General features: G+C 46.8%; 1 protein-coding gene across 1 annotated transcript in view; it reads right to left on the reverse strand.

Moving 5' to 3' along the window:
* The window catches only part of myom3 (myomesin 3), a 77230-nt gene that overhangs the window by 15683 nt on the left and 36332 nt on the right, over nt 1-25215 (reverse strand). The window contains exons 9-21 of the mRNA XM_080005275.1: nt 21008-21148; nt 19410-19571; nt 17553-17694; nt 16166-16362; nt 15653-15706; nt 14073-14200; nt 11048-11231; nt 10093-10267; nt 9316-9437; nt 7221-7408; nt 3911-4037; nt 1382-1563; nt 176-290 (exon numbers count right to left, since the gene is read on the reverse strand). Of these exons, the coding sequence (XP_079861401.1) occupies nt 176-290; nt 1382-1563; nt 3911-4037; nt 7221-7408; nt 9316-9437; nt 10093-10267; nt 11048-11231; nt 14073-14200; nt 15653-15706; nt 16166-16362; nt 17553-17694; nt 19410-19571; nt 21008-21148 (1917 nt within the window). The remainder of the gene's footprint in view (nt 1-175; nt 291-1381; nt 1564-3910; nt 4038-7220; nt 7409-9315; nt 9438-10092; nt 10268-11047; nt 11232-14072; nt 14201-15652; nt 15707-16165; nt 16363-17552; nt 17695-19409; nt 19572-21007; nt 21149-25215) is intronic.

Below are 25215 nucleotides of genomic sequence, written 5' to 3' on the forward strand. Positions count from 1 at the left end.
CATTGCTGATTATATTGTTTTTGTTTCCTAACGCTAAGTGCTAAGTATAAGCACTGCAGGTGCCAAGATCCTTCAAAGAAAAACACCTTCCTGAATATAGACACTGGAAGACGCTGGAAACCTGATCCCTAAGATCCGGAGGAGCTGACTCAGCCGGGTGCGGCGACTGGCTCACCTGGCCGGGTCTCGGCTGTGATTGGCTCAGAGGGCACGGAGGCCCCGCCCACTCCGGCTTGATTGACAGCAGAGGCGCGGAAGCGGTATGTCCGTCCTGCCTGGAGACCAGAGACCTGCGAGCAACACGAGACGACGTTGTCATCATCCCTCCTCATTCTCGTGAAGGAGAGGTATCCACAGCGCGGGGCAGGTATTAGGTATAAAGAGAGTGTTTTTTTGTTTTTTTTTAAGGATTTTAGTCATCTTGTTTTTGAACGCACGGCTCTCTGTATGTGCGGCTGCCTTCAACACCACTCCAGGGAAACCCATGATTTCCATACTGAACATGCATTTTATCGCCTGATGCTGAGTGTGGGGGAAATAAATTAATCCGCCCAAACTTTGGTTGTGTTTGATGGACCAGTACAAATTGTGAGGGAGGCGGCGTCCTCGCTCTCGCAGAGCTGCACCTTCCCTGTTGCCAAAACGCGTAACGTGACAAAAACTTTTGTTTCTGCTGAAATTGCGGCAGATCAAAGACGATTCCACGTCTTTCCAAACAATATCCCTTCGTAAAAGTTGACTACGGCGTTTTGCACGGACGAGCGTGACATCCTGGAGCGGTTTCCACTTCCACTTTCCTTTTCCTTTTCAAACATTTTTTTTTTATGAATCTTTATTTCCTTTCCTTTTTTCAACCTGTGCACCTGCACACAGAGTGTTTGTTTCCACTGCATCGAGGACAGAGTTAGTCTGCAAGCGGAGTTCAACTTCTCAACCTGCAATGGCACTTTCATAAAACTTTATTTTCAGTAAACAGCGTACAGAACGATCAAAACAAACGACATATGCAAGCCTGTGCATGTAGTACAAAGCAAATAATACAAACAAATGAGACGAGATAAGAATAAGAAATACAAAGAAATAAAACATTAAACGCAAGCGGATGAGAACTACTCACATAAAGACCTCGAAAAACACTGATGGTTACTGATGCTCTTTTTGCTTTTTGAGTCCAGAATAATTGAGATATACAGCTGAAATTCCTTTTTGAAAGCAATAAAAAAGTGACTCTTTGAATGGTGGTTTTGCCTGCACGTATGGATCTGGAAGTTGGCAAAACGTGACGAAAGAATGTCTTTTCATCGTTACCTCTGTATTCAAAGCAACCAAGATATATGTTCTCGTGCCAAAGTGAAAAGTGCGGGGAAAGGCCTCCACCTACCGCGTAGAGGGTGTCGGGGACGGGCTGGTCCGTCAGAGGGGCCCAGCTCTCTGATTGGTCGTCCTGGCTGATTTCCAGGCGGTAGCCAGTGACGGGGCTCGCTCCTTGGTACAGAGGCTTCTCCCACAGCAGCATCAGGGATCCACACCTCACCTCCCTGACCCGCAGGTCATATGGACAACCTGGGGAGGGGAGTTTTCACAGGAGATGGAGAAAATAACTTTTATTAAACTTAACTTACATGTTGCATATTTACAGAAGCAAACATATTTACGTTATAAAGTAAAGAAAACTTAAAAAAAAAAAAAAAAAGATAATAATAAATAATAAATAATAAAAATAAATATAGCTGCAGGCAGCAATACACAGGGGTCCAGTTTAATCATGATCAACACAAAGCAAAGGGACGGTTCCTCCAAAGTGTCTTAGGACTTCCTGCGGTGCAAAAACGCCTTCTCTGACCGATTGTAGTTTTTCGGGCTTTCGTGGAACGCAGCACGAGTTACAGTTTTCCGAGTTTCCTTTAAACGCAGCATCGGCTCGGCTTGTCTGTCTTACAGGGGTCGGCAACCTGCGGCTCTTAAGTCTCTCTCCAGTGGCTCCCTGAGGCTTTGACAAAAAAATTATATGGAAATGGATAACGGTCATTTTTCAACATTTTAAGTCTCATTTATCATTGTTGTCGGCCTAAGGGGATTCTAACATTCTCCAAACACTGCATGAAAAAATATGTTTTGACATTTCAGTCAACTTAAATGTGCATCTGGGGTCCAAGCTTTCCAGCTTTGACGGACCGCAGCCACTTGGTAAGCACGCCACAGGAGCGTGGCGAGGCGGGGCCCCCGCCTGTCCAGCAACCAATCAAAACCAGCTCCTTATTCGCGCACCTGCAGACATTCCAGCCAATGGGAGAGCAGATACCGGATGACCAGCAATACAGTAGCTACGCGTTCCAAATCCCAAAAAAAGAAAAAGCCTTGGTCGGAGGAAAATAGAGAGCTTAGAAGCGCACGGACCGATTGTGTTTGCTTGCACCGCCGACGCTGCTGGCTCAGTGCGGCGCGAAGAAACGAGCAACAAAACAAGGGTTGTATTGAAAAACATTTCGGGGACATACGCGCCGGGGATGACAGAAAGAGAGCGATTTGGGGAACTGCTGCGGAAGGCAGAGCAGATGTACTTTTAAGAATTTCAAGAACATATATGAAGACATTCCCAGACAACCCCGCTTGACTGCGTTCTCAAAAAAACACATTAATGATGCTCGTTTAGAGTAATGTTGATGGGCTCCTCCAGACCCAACAGGCTGTGGTGGCCTCGTTACCAGGCTGCAGGCTGCTCTGTGGCCCCAGACGGACCTTTTTTGTTTATATATATTTTTTTAATTTCTTCCCCCGGTGCACGCCGGCTAAACGCTATGCGGCCCACACGGCGCGGGTCGCTGGAATGCGCGCGCGTTCCGGGAGACGGCGCTCGGACTTACACAACGTCCGATGATGATGTCACAAAGCTGCCACGCTGCCCAGGGGAGTCCGGACGCGCCAACGTTCTTCAACCTACGGTAAATTTGCAACCCTTTTTCGCTCACATCTGCACCCAATGTGCATCGATATCGATCAAACGGGAACGACAAGATGTCTGAAACGCCTCGGTTCCGACGAGACCTCAACCATGTCCGTGCGTACTGCGGTTGTCCTGTTCCAGACACTTTCAGCCCGAAAAATACAGAGAATAATGATAATAATATAAAAATTAGGGCAAATCCATGAAATATATCAAATAAAACAAAGGGATGGAGACAGAGCGAGAGAGTGAGGGAAATACAGAGTGAGAGGGAGGGAGGGGAGAGTAATGGGTGAAGGGGTTAATGTGCATGTGTTGATGTATTTTGGTCGGTATTGAAAAACAAAAAACAAATCTGTGAATAATTCAACCTCCTCCCAAGCAACTGAACAACAACACGACTGAAGGTTTTTCCTCTGTTTCACTTTTAGAACGCAGCAGTTAATTTGTTTAATGATTTTCAGTCACATTTAAATTATTAACGGCAGGAGGGCAGATTAATGAGGCGAGAGAGAGGGAGAGGGGTAGAGGGGGAGAGAGGGAGAGCAGTTTTGGTAAAGTCGTTAAAATAAATAACTGAAAAACAGTGACGCTGCCTCGGGGACCCCGCGTGTGCATCATGGGGGCCCCGCGTGCGTGTCAGGGAACCCCGCGTGCACGTCAGGGGACCCCGGGTGCACATCAGGGGACCCCGCGTGCGCGTCAGGGGACCCCGCGTGCACGTCAGGCCACCCCGTGTGCATCATGGGGCCCCGCGTGCGTGTCAGGGAACCCCGCGTGCACGTCAGGGGACCCCGGGTGCACGTCAGGGGACCGCGCGTGCGCGTCAGGGGATCCCGCGCGTCAGGGGACCCCGCGTGCACGTTAGGGGACCCCGCGTGTGCCTCAACATGGGGTAAGGGCGTTGGCCATCGGGTTTTGGCAGAGAAAGCGGGTTTTCCCCCGGGGGGGCGCGTCCGTGCTCACCGGGCTCGGGCGTGGTCCACTCCTCACACAGGAAGGCAGCGCTGGCCTCGGAGGGTTTCCCCAAACCCACCGCGTTGGCAGCAAACACTCTGAACTGGTACCAGCTGCCAGCGGTCAGACCCCCAACCTGGAGCGGAGGGGAGATCCACGTCAGGCCCCCTCACCCTGGCACAAAAGCACTCTGGTAAAAGTACCATCTCTGACATTTCCACTTCAGTAAACATAAGTACTTGCCCTTTAAGGTACTTAAAGTATTGAAAATCAAAGCACTTGTCAAAATGACATACACACTCAATAAAAATATAGATAGATAGACAGATAATGATAGCCTCTGTCATAGAGGTCATTTAAACAACTGCTGTAGATGAATGTAGAGCAATTTAAGTGTTGAATATTTAGGAATTGTGTAAATGCGTCTTTTGTAATGTACCCCTTCTAGTGTTTATTTTTTATTATTTTATTTTTATTTTTATAACAACAATAATAATAATAATAATAATAATAATAATAATTATTATTATTATTATTATTATTATTTCATAAATTATGTAATGGAAATTGACTTAAAATATATTTTTTTAATAATTTCAATATTGTTTGTTCATTAATACGTATATATCTATGGATATATCATGTACATGTTTATATTATCATAATACTGGATATTTGTCAGTATGCAAACAAAATGTTTTTTTTATTTAAATGTTTTTATTCTTTAATAAGATGTTGAAAACTCTTGTTGGAAAAAAAAAAATCCCATATAAGCACCGATAATACTTCATACTAGTGTATTCATAAATGATACATAATAATACCGTACCTTTTTCTTCTATGACATGGTCGCTTTATCTATCTAACTTTACTTTTTATGACTTTTAAATATATTTTAAATATAATTTGATGATGTTTCTTTTACAAAAGACATGTCACTCAACCTCACTCATGATGGTGAATTTGCACATGTTTGCACTTGCAATTTGTAAGCAAGGTTCAAATTAAACATGACATATTACAGACATATATTTCATTAATATTAAATATGTGTTATCTGCTGTTTGATATACACAGCAGTTTATTGTAAGCAGATGAAGTGTTTACAATCTTCCAAAGGCACATATTTGTCAGGCCAGCCTTGACATAAAAAAACCCTGGGAACCCCTGATATATATATATATATATATATATCAGGATATTACAATATCCAAAATTCAAAAAGTGAGCTGTACTAGCCAGGCGCCTGAGCACATTATACAGAAACCATCCATCAGATGAAACCGCTCTAAACTCACCATTAGCAAAGTAATATTCAAAGAATACATCATTGCGCTCCCGGGATGTGCTCTCCCAAGTGATAAATCAGTTAAATAAATTAGTGGAATTAAAAGGAGGACGTGAGAGTCTCTAAATGTGACTCTAATGTCCTCGGCTAGAAAGAGCGCCCCGTCCCTGTCCCCGTTGTCCCGGCAGCAGCAGTCTCCCCCCATCACTGTTTGCTGGCTCACTCTGCCAAACTCCTGCAAATGTTTAGAGACAGCGGCATATCACACATTCGGTCCGGAATATTTGCTCCTGGCTCAGTGGGATGTTTACAGGGAGTTTACAGAGTGTTTTCCAAATAATAATAAAGGACGCAAGGAGTAAATATACAGATCAAGCAAACAAGTATATCAGTATCACAGTCAATGAGGACAATAAATACCAAATATCATATAAAATACAAAAATATTATATAAATACATTCATACAATGAGATTAAAGGAAACAACTATAAGGAGGAGATGCATTGCGGTCAGAGTGCGTCTCGAGGCGCCGACTTTACGCTTGTGATCCTTAAATTCGCCGCCATCCTCGGGCGCGGTCGCTCCGCACGCCACCCCTGACGGGTTTTGGCGAGGCCGGCACTGACCGTGAGACGCAGGTTCCACTTCCGACCACCAGATGGCACAGCGTGGTCACAGGCGCCTGACGCCAGCGCCCATGGAGTCGTTTCGGGGGGAGCGGGCTCCGGCGGCACTAATGGGGGGGGGGGGGGTTGGTGTGACTGCTTACGCGGCGCAGGCTTTCAGGCCAAAGCCGTTCACAGCGGCGGAACCAGCCAGCGTGGAAGAAAGGGGCCCCTTAGCACAGAATCAGCACAATCAATATTCTAATTAATCCCATTTGCATCCAGGAAGTTGGCGATTCCAATTGAAATAGCGGAAGAGTTTCGATTTTGGGAGCAGAGGCAGAGGTTCATGCAGGATGGGGTGGCTGATTCGGGGGCTGGACTGCGTGTCCCCCCCCCCCCCCCCCCCGCTGCGGCTTCCAAGCACCCAGGTGTCCACAATCAATCGGCGGGACGGAAAAAAGCAAGAAACATAAAAAAAAAAAAACCCGAAAAGAGAGTATTTCATCATCCGTCATCCGTCGCCCCATCACACCCGCTTTATCCACTTGGTTTCTCCGCGTTTCCGAGGAGCTGGAAACGAGGAACAACAACCCCCGAAAACGGGTTGGAGAGGTCGTGAGGCTGGACCCTCCTCCGGTCTCAACCGACGCAGCTGGTTGCCCCGCCACACGGCAAACTCCACGTGGTCGTCAGGGTCGTGCTGAGCGCATCCCATAACTTTTTCTCTCCTCAAAGGCTGAACACATGAAACAGAGGCGTCGCCAAGCAGTGGAGGGAGAAGAGGAGACGCCGCGACGCCTTCTTTTAAAGCCGGCAGTCAATCGGAAAAAGGCGACGGGGGTAAGACACGCAGGCAGGGCGTGGCTCCTGAGGAGCAGACCGGATTCGTCGCAGGACGGGAGTGAACGAGGGTTCGGGGCTTTTCTCAAAGCCTCAAGACTGGAACCAACCCCCAGGAGACTCAGACTCAGACCCAGACCCAGACTCAGACTCAGACTCAGACTCAGACCATTTTAACTGGTGTGCCGCCTGCCACTCTGTCACTTGAGGCGGAACTGCCTTGTCGAAGGGCTTATTCGCCTTTAGCCAAAATACATTTTTGCAGAGTTCAAATAAGTTTTGAAAATGTTTCTATTGGATGTTGTTGTACAGATAGATGGATTTGATCCACACACAGATGGATTTTCACACTAGATTTTGAGTTGCAGTGTCTGTTATTTCTCATTGCACTGAAATCATCACTTCATTTTTCAGACACATTTCGTCAGTGGCTTCCTACCGACGACACATCAGTCACAGCTCCACCTCCTTTCAGGAGAAGTAACCTGAGCAGAGTTAGAATCTTTTTTTTTTTCCATCAACCCTGCATCCATAACGCGTCCTGTATTATTCAAGGATTTATTCAAAACAAAAGCCTCTGACCTTGTACAGCCTCTCTGCAGCCGGCCTGGTGTTGACCTCCCTCCACGGCTCCTGCCATCCCTCCATCTTGTCCAGGTAGTAGCCGCGCACGGGGTCTCCTCCGTCGCGGGCGGGGGCTCTCCAGGTCAGCACCATCTCCGAGCCGGTGCACAGCAGCAGAGCGAGCGCCGACGGAGGGGAGGGCGCGACTGGGCCGCGGTGAAGTGCCGGGGAAGTGAAGGGAAAATGGCGAGGGATCAGGAGAGGGGTGTGGTCTTGTGGTTTTCAGAAAGAAAAGTGAGGAATGGGGAGGGTCTGACCCCCCTCATTAAGACTTGGACCCTCCCAAGGGAAGTTAAAACAACAGGTCTGGGGGTCGAAACATTTATACATGCATCTTACTTGCAATCGTTAACATAACAATATATTTCCCATATTCATGCTTGGAGGAATATTGTAATATGATTTCAGACACCCCGAAAGTGGACCGTACCATTACGCTCAGCAATGCGGGCGCGGTCCGCAGCTCAGATCAGAGCCATCTCTTCTCCAAATAAAGCAAATAAAAACGGTGTGTTTTTACCGAGTCGCCGATTTGATGGGAGCGGAAACGGGACGGGAGGTGACCCGGGACAGAACTCCGGCTTTCGAGACGTGGCTGGGCGTAGTTTGGGCGTAGTGCTTGACATGAAATTAATAAAGTATGGTGGTGATTTGATGGTGGCGTACTCCACTGCATCCCCATCTGAAATGGTTGTAGTTGCGCTTATTCGAAGCAGTCTAACTAGCTATGTTCCCTTTGTCTCCTTTAAAGGAGACTAGATCCCAGGTGTAAAACCAAGTCAACCTGAACTCCAACAACACGTCCTCACATCAACCTCCATGTCAAACACACATCAGCAGGTGCCGAAAACAAATGGCCGATCATGAACTTGGGGAGCCGCACTGGGAGCAGGCCGGAGGGAAGCTCTCTATCGTCCGGCCGGGCGGGCTGGTCCGTGGTTACGGCTGCGGTAACTGACGGTCTCCTCACGGTGACGTGCTCCGTCAGCGAAGGTGTTGCCCCCTCATCCCACTGCCGGGGTGACCTCGTCTTTTTAAAAAACCTTCTGTTAGTGGCTACGGCGTCCGTTGCATGTTCCCTTCCACGCGCTCACTCTGCAGGGCTTCCTGCTTGCGGTCGATCAAAGAGGCGCGAGCAGCCCGGGCCAGAGGAGGCATCAGCACCGTCTGGACGCCGTCTCCGCCGTGCAAACCTTTCTGGATGTTCTAAGAAACGCTTTTTAAGAAAGCTGGAAAAACAGCAAAACCACTTTCCCGGGAGTGAATTTCTGGGTTTCGCTTTCACACGTCACACGTTCACGTAATGACCGAGCCCCGACGAGTGGCGGGAACCAAGCAGTTCGAGACGTTTCCCCCGTCGGGATGTTGAACATTCCACAGCCCCCCACGGTGTGGGTACAGCACACGCCCAGCACTGTAACCAGCGTAGAGTCAAGGATCTAAAGCCGTCTGAAGAAGGCTCTGTTGTGGAATTAAAGCAGGTGTGAAGGCCTAACTGAGCCTAACCTTCGCCCTAACCTTAGGTTTTTCATGTATAACTTCACCGACGCTCTGCTCCACGTCGCTCTCCGGAGGGAGATTAACAACCTCAGAGAACGCCTGCTTGAAAGAAGATTGGGAGAAAATAATTTATAAAAAATGGCTTAATTCCCGAAATAATTCAAACGACTTGTGCGGCGACAGTGACCCTCGGTCAGTGATTCTCAGCCTTTTTCATTTCAAGGACCCGGAATTTGCTATGAAGTGGGCCGCGGACCCCAGTTGATAAGGTTTCATCTCTGGGTGTTATTGTGAGACGTGATTTAGTTTTTGTGCTGTAGTACAGGAGATGACGGCGGAACTAGGATCCAAACATTCATTATATATATATATATATATACTGTATATATATACAGTTTATACAGTATATATATATATATATATAGTCTATATCTAATATCAATATCTAAACAACCTCTCGTAGGACCCCTGGGGGCCCCCAGACCCCATATTGAGAACCCCATACTGTATGTGCTCCATTTTGTGTTCTTGTTGCCGTTTACCGGACACTCACCGATGGCCGCCTGGACCCGGATGGGGGATGACTCATCGGAGTACTTGCTGTTTCCAGCCCTGCCCACGGCCTTCACCCTGAACACGTACTCCTTCTGGCTCCGGAGGCCGTGGACGGTGAACCTGGGGTGAGGAGACGGAGCTAAGACACATTCAATCACCGGTCAATCAAATGCAGCCGCCCGGAACACCAGCAGCTCAGGGGGACGCGCTAATGGCTGCCACCTGATTGGCCGCGGCTCCTCGGGACTCTCCCTGCCGCCGCGCGCCCATCCCACGGTCACTGCAGGAAACGTTTCAAAACTGACCGATTTGCGAACATTTCGAGCCCTTGTTAAGACGCGACTCGGCAAAAAAAAAAAAAAGGTTGTCGTGAGGTTGGCGCGGCCAGCGACCGTGACGGAAAACCATTTCTTCGGGGCTCGTTCTGCCTGGCTGCCACGGAGGACCCTGCGCCTCCCAAACCTCACTCTGAGTGCTCGTCGTGTTCACTCTCCATTACTGCCCCGATTAAGTGTCGGTTAGAATCGTGTTTTTTTTTTTTTTTGTTATTGGGGGTTTTTTTAATCACTGGTTGCCATGGTGACTCAGACACACTAAGTTAAACTACTAACCACAACCCCGTTTTCCATCTGGAGGAAATGTGAGGGGGGAAGCGGGAGTCGAAATTGGCTGGAGGCGGTATTAAAAACTGGAATCATCGTCCGTTCGTTAGTCGCTGCGGAGGAAGCACAGCCACATTTTAGTTTTGTCTTTTGTTCTTCATTTTGAGCTGTACCTGGTTTTGGTGACGGGCTTGTTGTTGACGGTCTTCCAGTCCTGTGTGCCGGCCAGGCTGTAGTACAGGTAGTAGCCCAGGACGTCGTCCTTCCTAGCGGGCTCCTGCCACTGCAGCAGCACTGAGCTGTCTGTGTCTCTGAAGGCCAGAACTGAGTGGGGCGCGCTGGGAAGGGCTGACCAAAAACAAGTACATGTATGTGGACATGAGAGGGTTTAAATGCCTTGTGAAAACACCATGCATTTGAGGGTTACTTACTACACCAATAATAATAATAATAATAACAACAATACAATTATTATTATTATTATCAATAATAACAATATTAATAACAATAACAAAAACAACAACAACAACAATAATAATAAAAATAATAATAATAATAATAATAGCCCCTCGCCCAATGACAGCTGGGATTGGCTCCAGCCCCCCCGTGACCCCATGAGGATAAGCGGTGTAGATAATGGATGGCTGGATGGAATAATAATAATAATAATAATAATAATTATTATTATTATTATTAATAATAATAATAGCAATAATAATAATAATAATAGCAATAATAATAATAATAATAAAATGTCTTATATTATAGTATAATATTGAGCAAGTTAAATGCGAAGAGGTCAGAGTTAAATGTGGTGAAGATTGGACTAAATTTCCAAATAAAGAGGGATGAAAAATATTTAATTTCTGTATTAGACTGAATTTCTTCCATGCAATCTTTTAGAAATTGAATCGTGAGGTCCTACCCATTACCCCATGTGTTTAACTGGTATCACTTCCTCTCAAATCCATTCCGTCCGAGTTGTAGAAGCACGTGTTAAATCGAAACTAACAATGTCATTTATCGACGTTTGGGTTTACAAAATGAGCCCCGGACAAATCAAATGTATTTGTCCATTCAGGCGGTATCGCCGGGCTTCCCAGGCCCTCACCCTGACCCCGTACTCACCCGGCGGCTCCCCCAGGCAGACGGGCGGGCTTGCTTGCGAAGGATCGCTGACTCCGTACTTATTGATGGAGCGCACCCTGAAGCGGTACGGCACGCCCTTGACCAGGTCGAACACCGGGAAGCGCGGGGAGTTCACCACCACCCCCATGCTGGCCAGATGCCAGCTGTTCTGCCCCGCCAGAGACTGAGGGTGGAGCAGCAGGAGGCACACCATCAGTCTATTACCATGGTCCATTATGGGGTGGGGTTGGATGTTTATCGTGTATTCCTTAAAATGAAGTCCATTATCCAATTTGTGTGCACAGCTGGTTCGATGAGGTAAAACAGAGAGAGATGGAGGCGGAGAAGTGGATGGAGCAAATAAATACAAACAAGCAGCGTGAGCGCGTGGCGTGGTGGCGGCTTGGTGATCGCTGGTCTGCTAACCAACAGGCGGCCATTTTGACCAAGTGTGTTTCAATAGCCCTGAAAACACAGTATGTCCTGGTGCTCAGTCTAAGAAGCCTTCAACTTCCTGTTGCATCTTATTTCATTTTGGGCAAACTTTATTTCCTCATTCCATATCATATTCAGTGTTCTTCATTCAGACTGTGTGTGTGTGTGTGTGTGTGTGTGTGTGTGTATGTGTGTGTGTGCATGCATGCGTGTGTGCATACGTGTGTGCGAGTGTGTGCGTGTGCATGCATGTGTGCGTCTGTGTGTGTGTGTGTGTGTGTGTGTGTGTGTATGAGGCCAGAGCTGCATAAAGTGCTTATAATTTTGATTGAGGATCCTGATATTTCGCCTTTTTCACCTTCGGGACTCGATGGCAACCCTAAGACAAAATAGAATTGGGAACCAGACTAACATTAACCACCGTTACCGCTTCATACACTGCAGAACAAAGACCACGCTCCGCACCGCACTGCACCGCACCGCACCGCTCCGCGCCGGCCGCCCGCTCGCTGGATCCATCTGGAGTTTAAAGGATTATTAAAGCTTGTGATATCTGCGCCGTAAACAGAGTAAAACCTGATCGGCTCGTTACACCTTCAGCCGCCTGGATGTGAAGACCCGGTTTGCGCAGAAAACAAAAGGCGCATTTTGGCGTCATTTGAAACTGTGGTTCAGCCTCAAAGGCCAACGCAGGACGTTCTCTGGGTTTCTTGGTGAGTTGCAAACATCTCGTTCACCCAGCTCCGCCCCGGCACGCCCGAGCTGTTGTTTTTCCAGAGAGGAAGAATCTTTGCGCCGGACGGAGGCGGGATGAATCCGTGTGAGACGCTCCACGGCTTTGGGAGCCAGAAGCGTGACCGTTTCCACTTTCGAAGCCCAGAGTGTCGTATGGCAAGCCGACTCGGGGCGTAGCTGCCCTTACGAACCCCTTTCATCCACCCGCTTTTGGAAAAAACCAACACTGTAGGGAAAGGGAGGGGTATGTGACTTTTTGAGGTGTGATCTATGAAATAATCAGAAAATTGGGTGGGGCATGTGCCTCCCCCACCAGCTTGAATGGGCAGGACGCCGGTGGGAGCCAGGTAGCTCCGAATAAAGAAGATGAACGTTGAAGCTTCCAGCTTCATGCTCCAAGCTTCTTCAATGAAGACACAGGTTTTCACATCAACTCCAACCAACTCACTCATCGACCAAATGCCGGAGAAACACTGTGTTGTGTGTGTTCAGTGAGTGTGTGTGTGTGTGTGTGTGTGTGTGTGTGTGTGTGTGTGTGTGTGTGTGTGGCCGTTAGTGTGTGTGTAAGAGGAGATAAGATAACACCTTATTAGTTCCCATTGGGAAACTCAGGCGTTAGAGCAGCAGAGAACAGCAGCGGTGAAAGAGACGAGTAATTAAAATGAGATAAGACACAAAGTATGTACACACTGTCTACACAAAGTTAAAAAAGGTTATGTGCGAGTGTGTATGAGTGTATGTGTATACAGATTAAGTGTGTGTGTGTGTGTGTGTGTATCTAACAGGGTTCATTCGGGCTGTTTTTTTCATTTTCAAGGTCTTCACGCAAAACAAATATAAATCAGTTTTCAGTGTGATCTTTAGTGATTAATAAAATTAATTAAAATATAATCTTAGTCTCATTGTATGTCATTTATATTCAAATATATATATGTATATACAGTATATATATATTTATATATTTACATACAGTCATTCTATATTCTATAAATATATCATTGTCTAAATGGACCGCATTTTATACAACGTTTTTCCAGTTTTGCGACCACTCAAAGCGCTTTACTCTTGAACTTGAACTTGAACTTGAACAACACACGCCTCACATTCACCTGTTCACACACACGTTCACACACACGTTCACACACACGTTCACACACACATTCACACGTCGATGGCAGCGACAGCCGTGCGAGGTGCACACCAGCTCATGGAGAGCACTCTAGGGTTGAGTGTCTTGCTCAAGGACACTTGGACGTGCTGCCAGGAGGAACGGGGGATCGAGCCAGCCACCCTCTGACTCCTGGACGACCCGCTCTCCCTCCGGTGCCCAGTCGCCCACTTTTCTAAGCGTCTATATCCAACCAGGCTGCACTCCATTTACATTTTATTACATGTTAAGATTTGTGTAATGAAACAAGGAGGAATATCACAGGTTTTCAATGATGACATTTTTCTTAAGGACTTTTCAAGCACTTCAACACAAAAGGGGCTTTTCTTTAAGGTATTCCGCTGCTAAGGACGAAATTCAAGCACTTCATGCACCTCAAGGACCTGGTAGGATATAAATGTGGGTATGCGTGTATAAACTGTAAGTGTGTGGGTGCATTAGTGTGTGTGTATAAATGCATCTGTAAGCGTGTGTGTGTAAGTGCATATATCTGTACATGTGTGTGTAAGTGCATACAGTATATCTGTACGTGTGTGTGTGTAAGTGCATACAGTGTATCTGTACGTGTGTGTGTGTAAGTGCATATATCTGTATGTGTGTGTGTGTGAGTGCATATATCTGCATGTGTGTGTGTAAGTGCATATATCTGTACGTGTGTGTGTGTAAGTGCATATATCTGTATCTGACCCGTTCTACGTAGTAGCTGAGCGCCTCTCTCCCTCTTGGATCCGGTTCGTTCCAGGTCAGCACCACGAAGCTGTCGCTCCGCTCTCCGGCCCGGACGTCCGTGGGCGGCAGGGGCACCCGGACCTCCCCTGCAGGGTGGAAATGGACGAGGGGTGGGTGGACCTGTGCAACGCAACCCCGGTCTGGGTGAAATGTGAACTTTTTGAGCCTGCGGTGATGAAAACCACACACACACACACACACACACGGGGAGAGCCTCTGTCATGACATGTGTTCATCTGCTCCCGGCTTGTTCCACCTGTCCACTCTCTTCAATAAAGCGATGCGTTGGCAACATCTCTGGCCGTGTCTCTGAGTCGGAGGCTCCTGGGATCGCCGCTCGGGAGGCGTGTGGGGGAACTGCCGCCTGCATTTCTAACACAGCTGTGTTACTGTAATTGTTTTTTTTTTTTTCTGAATTTATATTTATATACATTTACTTTCTCAAAGTATGGATTTATATCCATGCGAGTTTTTCAAATCAGGATTTATATTTATATCTATCAAAAGCAAAACAAATCAGGATTTGCTGAGTACTCATTTGCAGAAAGAACAGTACAGTAGTACTTAATGCAGTATTATAGACTGAACATGACAAGTACTTTTACTTTTGATAGTTTAAGTATATCTAGAGGTAGTACCTATTTACTCTTCACTTAAGTAGAAACGCCAACCTGGTACGCTGACAACCTGACACTTTCACTCGAGTCATTTTGTGCGTATTCCTACTTGCACCTCAGTTAAAGCTCTGGGAGCTTCTTCTGCCACTGACGATGAGCATCACAGCGAGAACGAAAACCACCAAACTGGACCAAAACAAACTTGCTGCCGAGTGTTGAAATATTCACAGCCACTGTTTCATCCTCGGCAGCCCTCCTCGCCAGCCCGACGCCGTTGGGGTTTTTGAGATGCCGGAGTCTCTCAGCAAATCCTCCCACTGAATGATAAAGCAGGCCGGCACCAAGCAGGCCGGGGTCCAGCGCTCGGCCCCGGTCCTTCTTGGAGTCGGAGGAGGTGCTCGCCGAAGCGCTTTGTTCTCTCGCTGTTGTTGTCCGGGGATTTGGATGGTGGTAAAACACGGGGATGCGGATGGACGGCAAATTGGGTTGGAGCGGAACAGGAGCGGTCGGGCCCCCCCGAGGCCTCATCCCGGCGGTCTTTACCCTGCTGCACCGCTCTACCCGTCACGCGGCGGTGGACATGACGTCGGAAAGCATCTCCTCCCGCCTCTCCGCCCTCCAGGCTACGATGTGCCCTCGCCTCCGCCGGGGGATATTCATGCACTCACTCATTCCATTCATTCATTCATTCATTCATTCGTTCATTCAGTCCCATTGGGCTGATGGGTCCTACCATTACAACGACTGTAATATGAAGACACATTAAGCTGTCTGTAGGCAGCGACACACTGAAGCCATTCCAACCAGCCCGGGGTGAGGGAGCTTTACAGACAAACGATGGAGCTCAAATCAAAGCATTCTATACGGTGATGTCATTTTTTAAAATATACATCAGGTTATTATAAAATATAAAAAAAGGACCTTCCAGCTGATCTTTGGTGATGACGATATCCCTCCCTTTGTCTGCTTTGACGACTAAAACAGAGAGAAGGAGAGGGGGCGAGAAGACAGACAGGCAGAGGGGGCGAGGAGACAGACAGGCAGAGGGGGCGAGGAGACAGACAGGCAGAGGCACAAATGAGAGACATAATATTATCATGAGAGTCCATGATCAACATTAGCATAAAGGATGGTGACAGCGTTCACCAACCAGCCAGATACACAGGGAGAGAGCGAGGGAGAGAGAGTTAGAGAGAGAGAGAGAAAGAGAGAGAGAGAAAGAGAGATCCAGCCAGTGTTGAGCAAACATTCTGCCTGCCCTTCATCTGTTTAATGATCTATATAATCTGTACAGAGAAAAAACAAACACACACACACACACACACACACACACACACACACACACACACACACACACACACACACACACACACACACACACACACACACACACACACACACACACACACACACACACACGGGTGTGTGTCTCACCCATGGTCCTGCCGGGCTCCAGGGGGTCCTGGGTGTAAACGGGCTCCGTGGCCTTGGAGGGGCGACCGACGCCCGCCAGGTTCTTTGCGCTCACCCTGAACTGGAAACCAGTGCCTGCCTCCAGCCCAAACACTGGGAAGAAACAGAACCTCTGCAGCTTCTCACTGCAACGCACCCACGGACCACCAGGGGTACACCTGGTGGAGGGGAGGGAGGGAGAGAGAGAGAGAGAGAGAGAGAGAGAGAGAGAGAGAGAGAGAGAGAGAGAATGAGAGATAATTTGATGGATGTTCGATGGATAGATAAATATGTACATAGATAGATACAGACAGACAGACAGACAGACAGACAGACAGACAGACAGACAGGCAGAGAGACAGGCAGACAGGCAGACAGACAGACAGACAGACAGACAGGCAGGCAGACAGACAGACAGACAGACAGACAGACAGGCAGGCAGACTAACAGAATGTGTTATTTTCATATAAAACATTAAACTGAGGCTTGACTGGGCTCAGCATTAACTGGACACCTGGAGTGTTTACGCTGCCTTCAGTTCACCAACTTCCAAGTTCACCGTCCACCTGCTGTGACCCAAGCGCACGGCGCCGCCGGACGCCACCTTCACTTCCTGGATCTCATTTCCTGCCGGAGACGCCTGCTCGTGACGTCTGGACCGTCTGCTCTTTGCTCACGTGTCGTTCCGTACGCAGTGTATTCATAATGCATTTAAAATGCCTTATCAACCTTTTTGTCAGACTCAGCTATGATGCTCACGTTTCCTGTGTGCTTTTATTTTCCATTTATTTCCCTTAGTTCAGTTCCGTTAATCGTGTACTGTGGAGAAAATACAGTGAAATGCAACCTTTTCTTGTTTTCACAAATTGAAAAAAGCTTTCACAAATCTGAAATAGGGTTTAAAATGCTGTTAAGGCTTCAAGATTCAAAGGGTTTACTTGTCACATTCGTTCATAAATATATACAGTGAAATGTCAATGCAACGCACCCGGTGATTACGCTCAATATGTTCTAGACTGAAAATAACTTTTTGAAATAGGGTTTTACAGGCTGTTTAATATCAGTACAATAACACAAAGCGTTTACATTCTGTTTTTCATTTGAATTCAGCACATCAGCACGGCACGTTACTGAAAATTCTGAGGTTTTGAATGCGTCGGTTCATTTTTACTTCACTACTGAAACAAAAATAAAAAAGGCCGCTGTTTTACTGCGAACGGTTGGGTTTTTTGTTTTTTTTTGGGGTCTGGAATACCTTTAAAAATTTCACAAAAAATAATTTCACAAAACATTGGCAGACCCCCCCCTCTGCAGTGTTGCAGACCACCGACCACCGTCCCCCTCACCCCTCACGACCTGTGGGGCTCACCTCTCCACGTAGTAGCCCTCCACCGGGCCGGCTCCGTCCGCACTGGGGGGCTCCCAGGTGAGGAACACGTAGTCCTTGTTGACGTCAGACACCTGTACTGCCAGCGGGGAGGCGGGAGCCCCCGGCACCAACGATGCTGCGTCTGACCAGGGTGGAGGGTTTGGGGAGGGCGACAAGAGGGACGGGGCGAAGCAGATAAACAGACGCTCTCTCTGTCCGTAGGATGACAGACTAGGGCGTCGCTCCCATTTCTGGCTTTTTCATACATCTTGAGAAACTATTAAGCAAGCCGGTGGATTGATGATGTCATTTAGCAACAACTGCCTGGGTAATTCCGCTGAAAATAAACAGGTCTAGGAACAATCTTCCATCATGTAAAATAATGAGGCCTTCAAGCGATTTAAATGGCATCACATTGTGTACTTGGATTAAATTGCTTTCTCAAATTGATTATTCTTTGTAAAGTTGATCTTCCTCAACTATCAAGGTTATGCATCCTTCAGGGAGGATGACGTGTTCCACAGCAGACGTGATCTGCTTCACTCCCAAGTCAATAATCACTCTTCACAAGAAATTTTAAGAATTTTTTTAATAACAGTCGGTAGCACCCGTGCCAACTTCTCTGACCTGGAAAGGAGTCGGCCTTTCTATAATGAATCAAGCCATTTACTACAAAACCCAATCTGTTACTGTGGCTGGACAGTGTGGATTGGGACTGGATTAGTTTGGGGTCAATCGAACATCGAGAACGACACAAAAGGCCATTTCCTCCCTAAAGGGAAATTCCAGTGTTGCAGCAGCAATGACATACATGACAAAACACACTTCATTTACAAACACACACGTGTGTTTTTATACATATAAAATAACTAAATAAATAAAAAGATAGAAATAATAATAATTTAATATATAATAGAAATAGAATCTAACTTAGTGAAAGGGTAAAGCTTTAAAATGGAAGGTTGGCATCAGAGGAGGAGCTTCCTTTCCTGAGCTCCTGTAATGTCCTTACTGAAGGAGCCTCGGGCTGCAGACGCTCTGTTGTCCGAGCGGCAGGTTGTGTAGGGGGCTGTGCGGTGCTGTCCATGATGCTGAGCAGCTTGTGCAACATCCTCCTCTCCTCAGGCGGCTCTAGGGGCCCCAGAGGCCCCACCCCAGCACAGAGCCAGCCTTCCAAATCAGTTTGTTCAATTGATCTGGGAATCTGAATGGTATCAGACTATACCTGTATGACTATTATATGTATGTGTAATAGTTATAAGCGAATGACTATATATATATATATATATATATATATATATATGGCGCTTGGCAAGGGGGTTCCACCAAAACGAAATCAGCAGGTCACACCATGACATGACTCCTAAATTAAAGTAGCAGTACATACCATCACCTGTGTTTGGTGGATTACATTACAAGTCCCAGAATTCCATTCCAAAGGGCAAAAAACTCTGAGACTCTAAGGTTTTGTCAGGTTCATCCACGGGGACAACTTGCTGACTTGGCATCGTTGCCGGGAAAGGCGGGCCCCGCCACCAACAATGGAAACACCATATAGAGGAGCACCCGCATTGCGAGGCCCTTTTTTTTAGAGGTGCCGGCTAAATAGAGGGTCAACGGGGGGGTTTACTTTTACAAAATCATCTGACGGATCAACACTTTGAGTTAAATGAAATGAAATGAACCAAGTGATCACGCTGCTCGGGCATGGACCTGGGCTGCGCAGGCGCTGGGGAGGCCCAACCACCTGCTCCTTCTCTGTGTCTGACGCTGAGTTGGAGCACAACAGGCGTTGACTCACATTTAGAACAGCGGGGTTGCTCTGTGCGCACGCGAACGTCAACCTCGGGATCTGACCTTGGACGTAGACGTAGGTGCTGTGCTCCAGGAAGCCGTCGCCGCTCCTCAGGCGCAGCGTGTAGACGCCCTCATGCTCCTTGTGGATCCCCTTCGCTGTGATGGAGGCGGAGCGGCCGGAGCACTGGATCTCCACCGAGCTGGACGGATGGAGCTGGACGCCTGGAGGCGGGGCAGCAACAGGAGTGCTACTCACAAAGAGTCACCTTAATTTTACTGTCTGAATACCGCTACTCTTGAAATAATGTCATGACCACAATATCACTTCAATTTATTGATATATTTTACTGATCACCTGATACATTTTAGTGGTAAATATAAATAATTTTGTAGTAGCAGCAGTAATATATTAACTGCTATATTTTGACTCGTGTTCATACTGGTCGCCATATAATGACGATGTCTGTTACTGCGTCCCACTTTTTTTTTACTACAATTACTACCATATGTCACTATTTATTAGTAATGCCACAATACTGTCACTTGTACTGACTGGAGACCAACTGCCCCCGGCCATGTTGGGCTCACTAGTTTGCACGGTGATACTTCATGTCAACATGCGTGTTATTTTTTACCTCATATCGCTTTCTTGAACGCACATTTTCATTCTTTATACCATGCAGTCCACACAGCGCAACCCTCCTGTCTTTAAAACAACCGTCCATGTCTGCCTGTAAACCAGGACTTCTCATTGTTAGCGCTCACCGTGCTGTCTGCGGAAATTGAGCTGCACTCTCGGTGCCGGGTGGCCGTGGCGTGTCGGGCACGTCTTTTATTTGTTTTCGTTTTTGTCCTTGGATTACGTTTTCAGTAAGTTATGTTTTCATGACATACAAAAAAAAATTCTGTGAGTAAATACCAGTGCACGGCTTGTATTTTTCCGACGGATCTTGAACGCATCACTCAGTCGCACTTCAGAGGATTCGACTGGGCCCAGTGAAACGTTTTAAAGGATTACTTTTTATTGTATTTTTCATTAATCTGGGAAAGTAATGTGGAGCATGGATTTAAAATATCAATCTAACAGATCTACTGACATCTACCACGTAAGAAGCTTTATAAATATACACATAAATCCACAGTTTGGTAACGTCGAAACGCTACACAGTGACCGGGTCCACGCCGCACACTGGACACCGTCCAGCTGCACATTCTCAATCCCAATCTGTACATTTATCATCAGTCATATGATGTCATAAAGCGTCTCACTGTGAATCTCATCTCATTATTTTTAGAACGACACGTGTGATGTGTCAGTTAACCACACATTTATACCGAATACCGAATATTTTGGGTCAAAGTTGTTCGATTTTTCACAAATTTCCGCTCCATGTGTGGATTGATTTGGATTAAATTTAAAGCACGAGATCCTTGTGAAATAGCGTTTTAAATGAGCCCCGAACCGTGTTCATAGATTCTGGTGAAGTATGTGTTCAAGATAGTTTTCACTGGGATGCACATATTTCGGTGTGAAATGCATCGGCTGGTCTCCGAAATATGGATCTAAATTGAATCAGTTTTTCTCAACCCTACGGGCTGGACCCTGATAATACTCTTGGAAAGATTTCTGAAATCACATAAATAAAACAATCGCTCACCGTCTCTGATCCAGGCCATGTCTTGCTGGAGGGGCGTCAGGTCGGAGATGAAGCTGCAGCTCAGGCTGAGCGTCTGCCCTTCCTCCACCCAGGTCGGAGGGAAGGTGGAGGCAAACTGGGCCTCGGGCTCCGGAACAACAGCTGCTTCACAGAGAGTCAGGCTTAGGGCTGGGCCGGTGGGAGGTAGTACACTGACATACAGTCGGCGGTGTAGTGATAGTCCGTGAGTACACCCTGCTGCAGTATTTATTTCAGCGGCATCACGGATACTATGAGAGGTTTTCTCTGTTTCAGAACGTCCTCAAAGGTCCAAGTAAATTCCAAGTAAAACTTCCTATGTTCGCTCAATGTACATCACCCTCATTTAATTTAATATTTTAATATTTTAATATTTTATGTATATTTTCTCATTTGGGACTTGAAATAATTCCATACTTCTATACGCAATTCTATATTCCAAACTTTTTTTACTTTTATCCTATACGTACTATCTCGTTGTTGCTTGTCTCAGGAATCCCAATGCTCAGAATGACCCTGGTTTACTGTGCGTTTGACAAATAAAACACTTTGACCTTGACTTATATTCCCCCAGGTAGTTTCTTGATGATTTTGATGTGTTGAAGAAGAAGGAGTAACCGCCGATGCTAACTTGATTATTACATTACATTTATTAAAACTAAGAACAGCATCAAACCAGACTTGCCATGGATTGTCTGGGAGAGAACAGGAGCCAGATATATTCTCTGCCGAATGGAACGAGGGAGTGTCTTTTTATGCTTGTCCAGAGACAACGTCGCCCATCTGATTCCAATCTATGGTTCACAGTTCGCATTCTACCTCCCTTATCACCGGGGCCCCTGTCAATGGGCTGTTAGTAATTATATTATACAATGGGTACTTTCTTGGGACGCCACACGTTCCAAGACACCTCACCCATTAGAAAACGGAGCGTTCTGTCTCCTCTGTGATGAACCGGTCTATGGAGTGAGGTGCTTGAAAGGGGACAGCACATTTCCGGAGGAGAAAAAAACCTCACATTCAAAGATTAATATTTGGAGGGGGGGGACAAAATAAAACAGTTTTTCGCACGTTCCCTCTTCTTGGCGGATCTGAGCAACGGCAAAAAGAAACGGGAACGGCGGCGACAAACTGCCTCCTTATGTACCTCTGCAAAGGAGAAAAGTCTGACACGTGAAAAATGAAAAGAAGTGGGAGATGAGAGCGGGAGAGAGACGTGACACACCACTCCGCCATATTCCGGATGATGAGAGGGCTCATTCCTCTGCGGCGGTTGGAGTCTCATCGCCGTGTTAATCCAGACCCGGGATGATGTCTCTGTACTGTCAGGTGCACTCTGCCCGGCGGCGGCGACATCACGTCTCATTACTCCCAGAGCCAGAAGCAAACAAGCGCTTCTCCCCTCGCCTCCCCACCTGTGGCGCCGAAACCCAAAGCAAGCGAGCCGAGAGCGGAGCCTTAATTAACCACCTCACGAGGCCCTGTCGGAGGACGCCCCTCCCACCCCGGCAGGAAGGAAAGGCCGAGCCGGGAGGAAGGAGACGAGCCACGAGGGGAACGAGGGGAAAGCAAGGCGGGGAGAGCGCAGAAAAAGGGCGCGCAGCCTTTCCGGGAGGCCAGGTTTACATTTCAGACGAGCTATTCCTCCGGCCAATCCCACCATGAATCCGACCCGGGCTTTCCTGGTCGGAGTGCTGAAACCAGCCGCCAGCATCCGCCTCAAACACGCCCCCGAGTGCCCTCCCCATTACGTCCTTCACCATTTCGCTCCTTTGCTGCCATAGCTGTCACAGGAAGAGGCCATGTGCCGTCATTGCTGTTCCAATTTCCGTCAATTTATATAATCACGTTTTGTACACGTTTTGCAATACATGTTCTCGTCTGATGTTTCTATGTTTATGTTTTTCCAAGTACTTGTTGTTTGTTTTCTATGTTTATGTTTTTTCATGTGCATGTTGTTATTTGTTTTCTATGTTTATGTTTTTCCACGTACACATTGTAGTTTGTTTCTGTTTGTTTTTTCCATGTACATATTGTTTGTTTCTATGTTTATGTTTTTCCATGTACATGTTGTTGTTTCTATGTTCATGTTTTTCCATGTAGATGTTGTTGTTTGTTTCTATGTTTGTTTTTCTGTTTACATGTTATTGTTTGTTTCTATGTTTATGTTTTTCCATGTAGATGTTGTTTGGTTCTATATTTATTTGTCTCACCCGTGGTGATTCTCCCTCTTGGAGTAGTAATGATGATGAGTTGTTTATAGACCCAAACATGGTAAAATAGTTCTCCAAAGAGGAGGGTTGACGGTGGTTCTGTGTAACAATAAAGCTGTGCTCTGGTCGTCCCACAGGTCGTCCACAGGACAGAGTTATTGCAGCAGTTCTTGATGATCATTGAAGAGTGGCATTGCAGGTTGACAATTTAAAATCCACTTTCAGATTAACTCTGGCTTGGATGCAATGTCACAAATACTCTGTGCTGTATGTCCAGCATAGCCCATTACCAGCACAGGTCAAAAAAAAAAAAAAAAAAAAGATTGTGAAATTTGTCACACGAGTTGAAAAACGCTGTAATGCGTCCGAACGCCCAGTCAGATACAGAAATCTCCGCACAGCAGAGATGTGGGTCGGAGCTGGTCGCCCATGGTTTCCGGCTCTCCACAGAAACCAATGAGACATTTTCTCAGCTCACGCAGCGCCGGAGCGACGGCGTTTGAAAGCGAGAGAAATGCTCATGACGAGGCCTTGTCAAAATCCATTCCCGGGAAATTGGATGTGAGTGAGTTAATAATAACATCTCTGCCTCCTCATACCTCAATCACTGCACCGATGTTTCCTTCCACGCTGTAATGATTATGATACTTTTTTTTTTTTTTTTTTCCGGCGCAGGAGCCGTTTTGTTTCGTAAGTAATTTGTCCCGGAAAATGTGATCTGCTCTCACAGGCCGCTCGACATAATGAAGTATCAGCCGCGCGGAAATGGCAGCGAGCAAATCCTCCGTACGTTTCCTCGGCAAAAACGTCCTTACAGCATTACATGCAGATGAGGCTCCGTTCACAATGATTGCCGTTTAATTTCCGACCGCGCGGGCAACGGCTGCGCTGGCTGATACTTGCGTACGGGCAGCGACGCCATGGTCAGTGATGAGGGCTCCATGTTTAATGTTTACTTTCTGTGTGGCGTTCACGCGTTCTCCTCATGGCCGCGTGGGTTTTGTTTGGACTTCGCGGCTGCATCCCACACATGTACATGTTTGTTAGGGTCACACTCCTGCCTTTGCCCTTGAGCAAGGCTCTAGCGCCAGAGCTGGAGAGGGTGATCGATGGAAAAGGTTGAACATAAGGGAAGAATTCTGACAAAAATTCACTTCCTTTCGTTCTTTTTTGATGAATATATCTATGAATATTAATTAAGTTTCACATGTCATAATATGATAAGTTTTGGTTACTTAACTACTTTATACTGCATAGCTGTGATGAAAAAATGAAAAATGATGATTGGCACTTCAAACCTTAACACTTCAGAAAAAGGGAGCTTTTCCAAAACCAAGCAGGGGATCTGAGGGTTCTTTCCCAGAAAATTAGTATCTGGAGATTTTTCCATTTTTGATGTAAAAATGTGTGAATTGTCAGAAATGAATGGTGGTGACTGGGGAGTTGATGTACTCCAAAAGGGAGCACCATGGAAAACAACCCATTAAATCACTCAAAAATAAATACCGGATGCGGGCTTTGAATCCCTGCTGATTTGATTTGTGGCAGGGGTGATTCTGATTCTAGATGAAAAGGCTCCATGGCAGGCTCCACCAGGTCCAGGGGCAGTCCTGGCTCCCGAAGGACTAGCTGGTGCAGAGAGCGAATGATGTCTTAATTTCCGTGAATTATGGAAGTTGTCGGGCAAAAAAGTGCCACAGCCAAGATTTGAAGTTCCTCAACAGAATATATCAGAAAATCTCTGCAATGAAATAGTACTGAGCTTCATTAAAGTTCAAATGGCAGTAAGTCATTTCCACCCCCCTCCACATTACAGCACATTTTTAATTACAATTTTTGATCAACTGGCTGGGTGTGGGTGGCTTCCACGCGACTGCGAGTTTGACGCCTCCCGGTGACCCTCCGAACTTCACATGAAGACACGTGCATGTAACGCAGAAGAATGAAGCCGGACGTTCCACACAACCCCCCCCCCCC

Source organism: Zeus faber, assembly GCF_960531495.2.
Source record: "Zeus faber genome assembly, chromosome: 8".
Taxonomy (NCBI): Eukaryota; Metazoa; Chordata; class Actinopteri; order Zeiformes; family Zeidae; genus Zeus; species Zeus faber.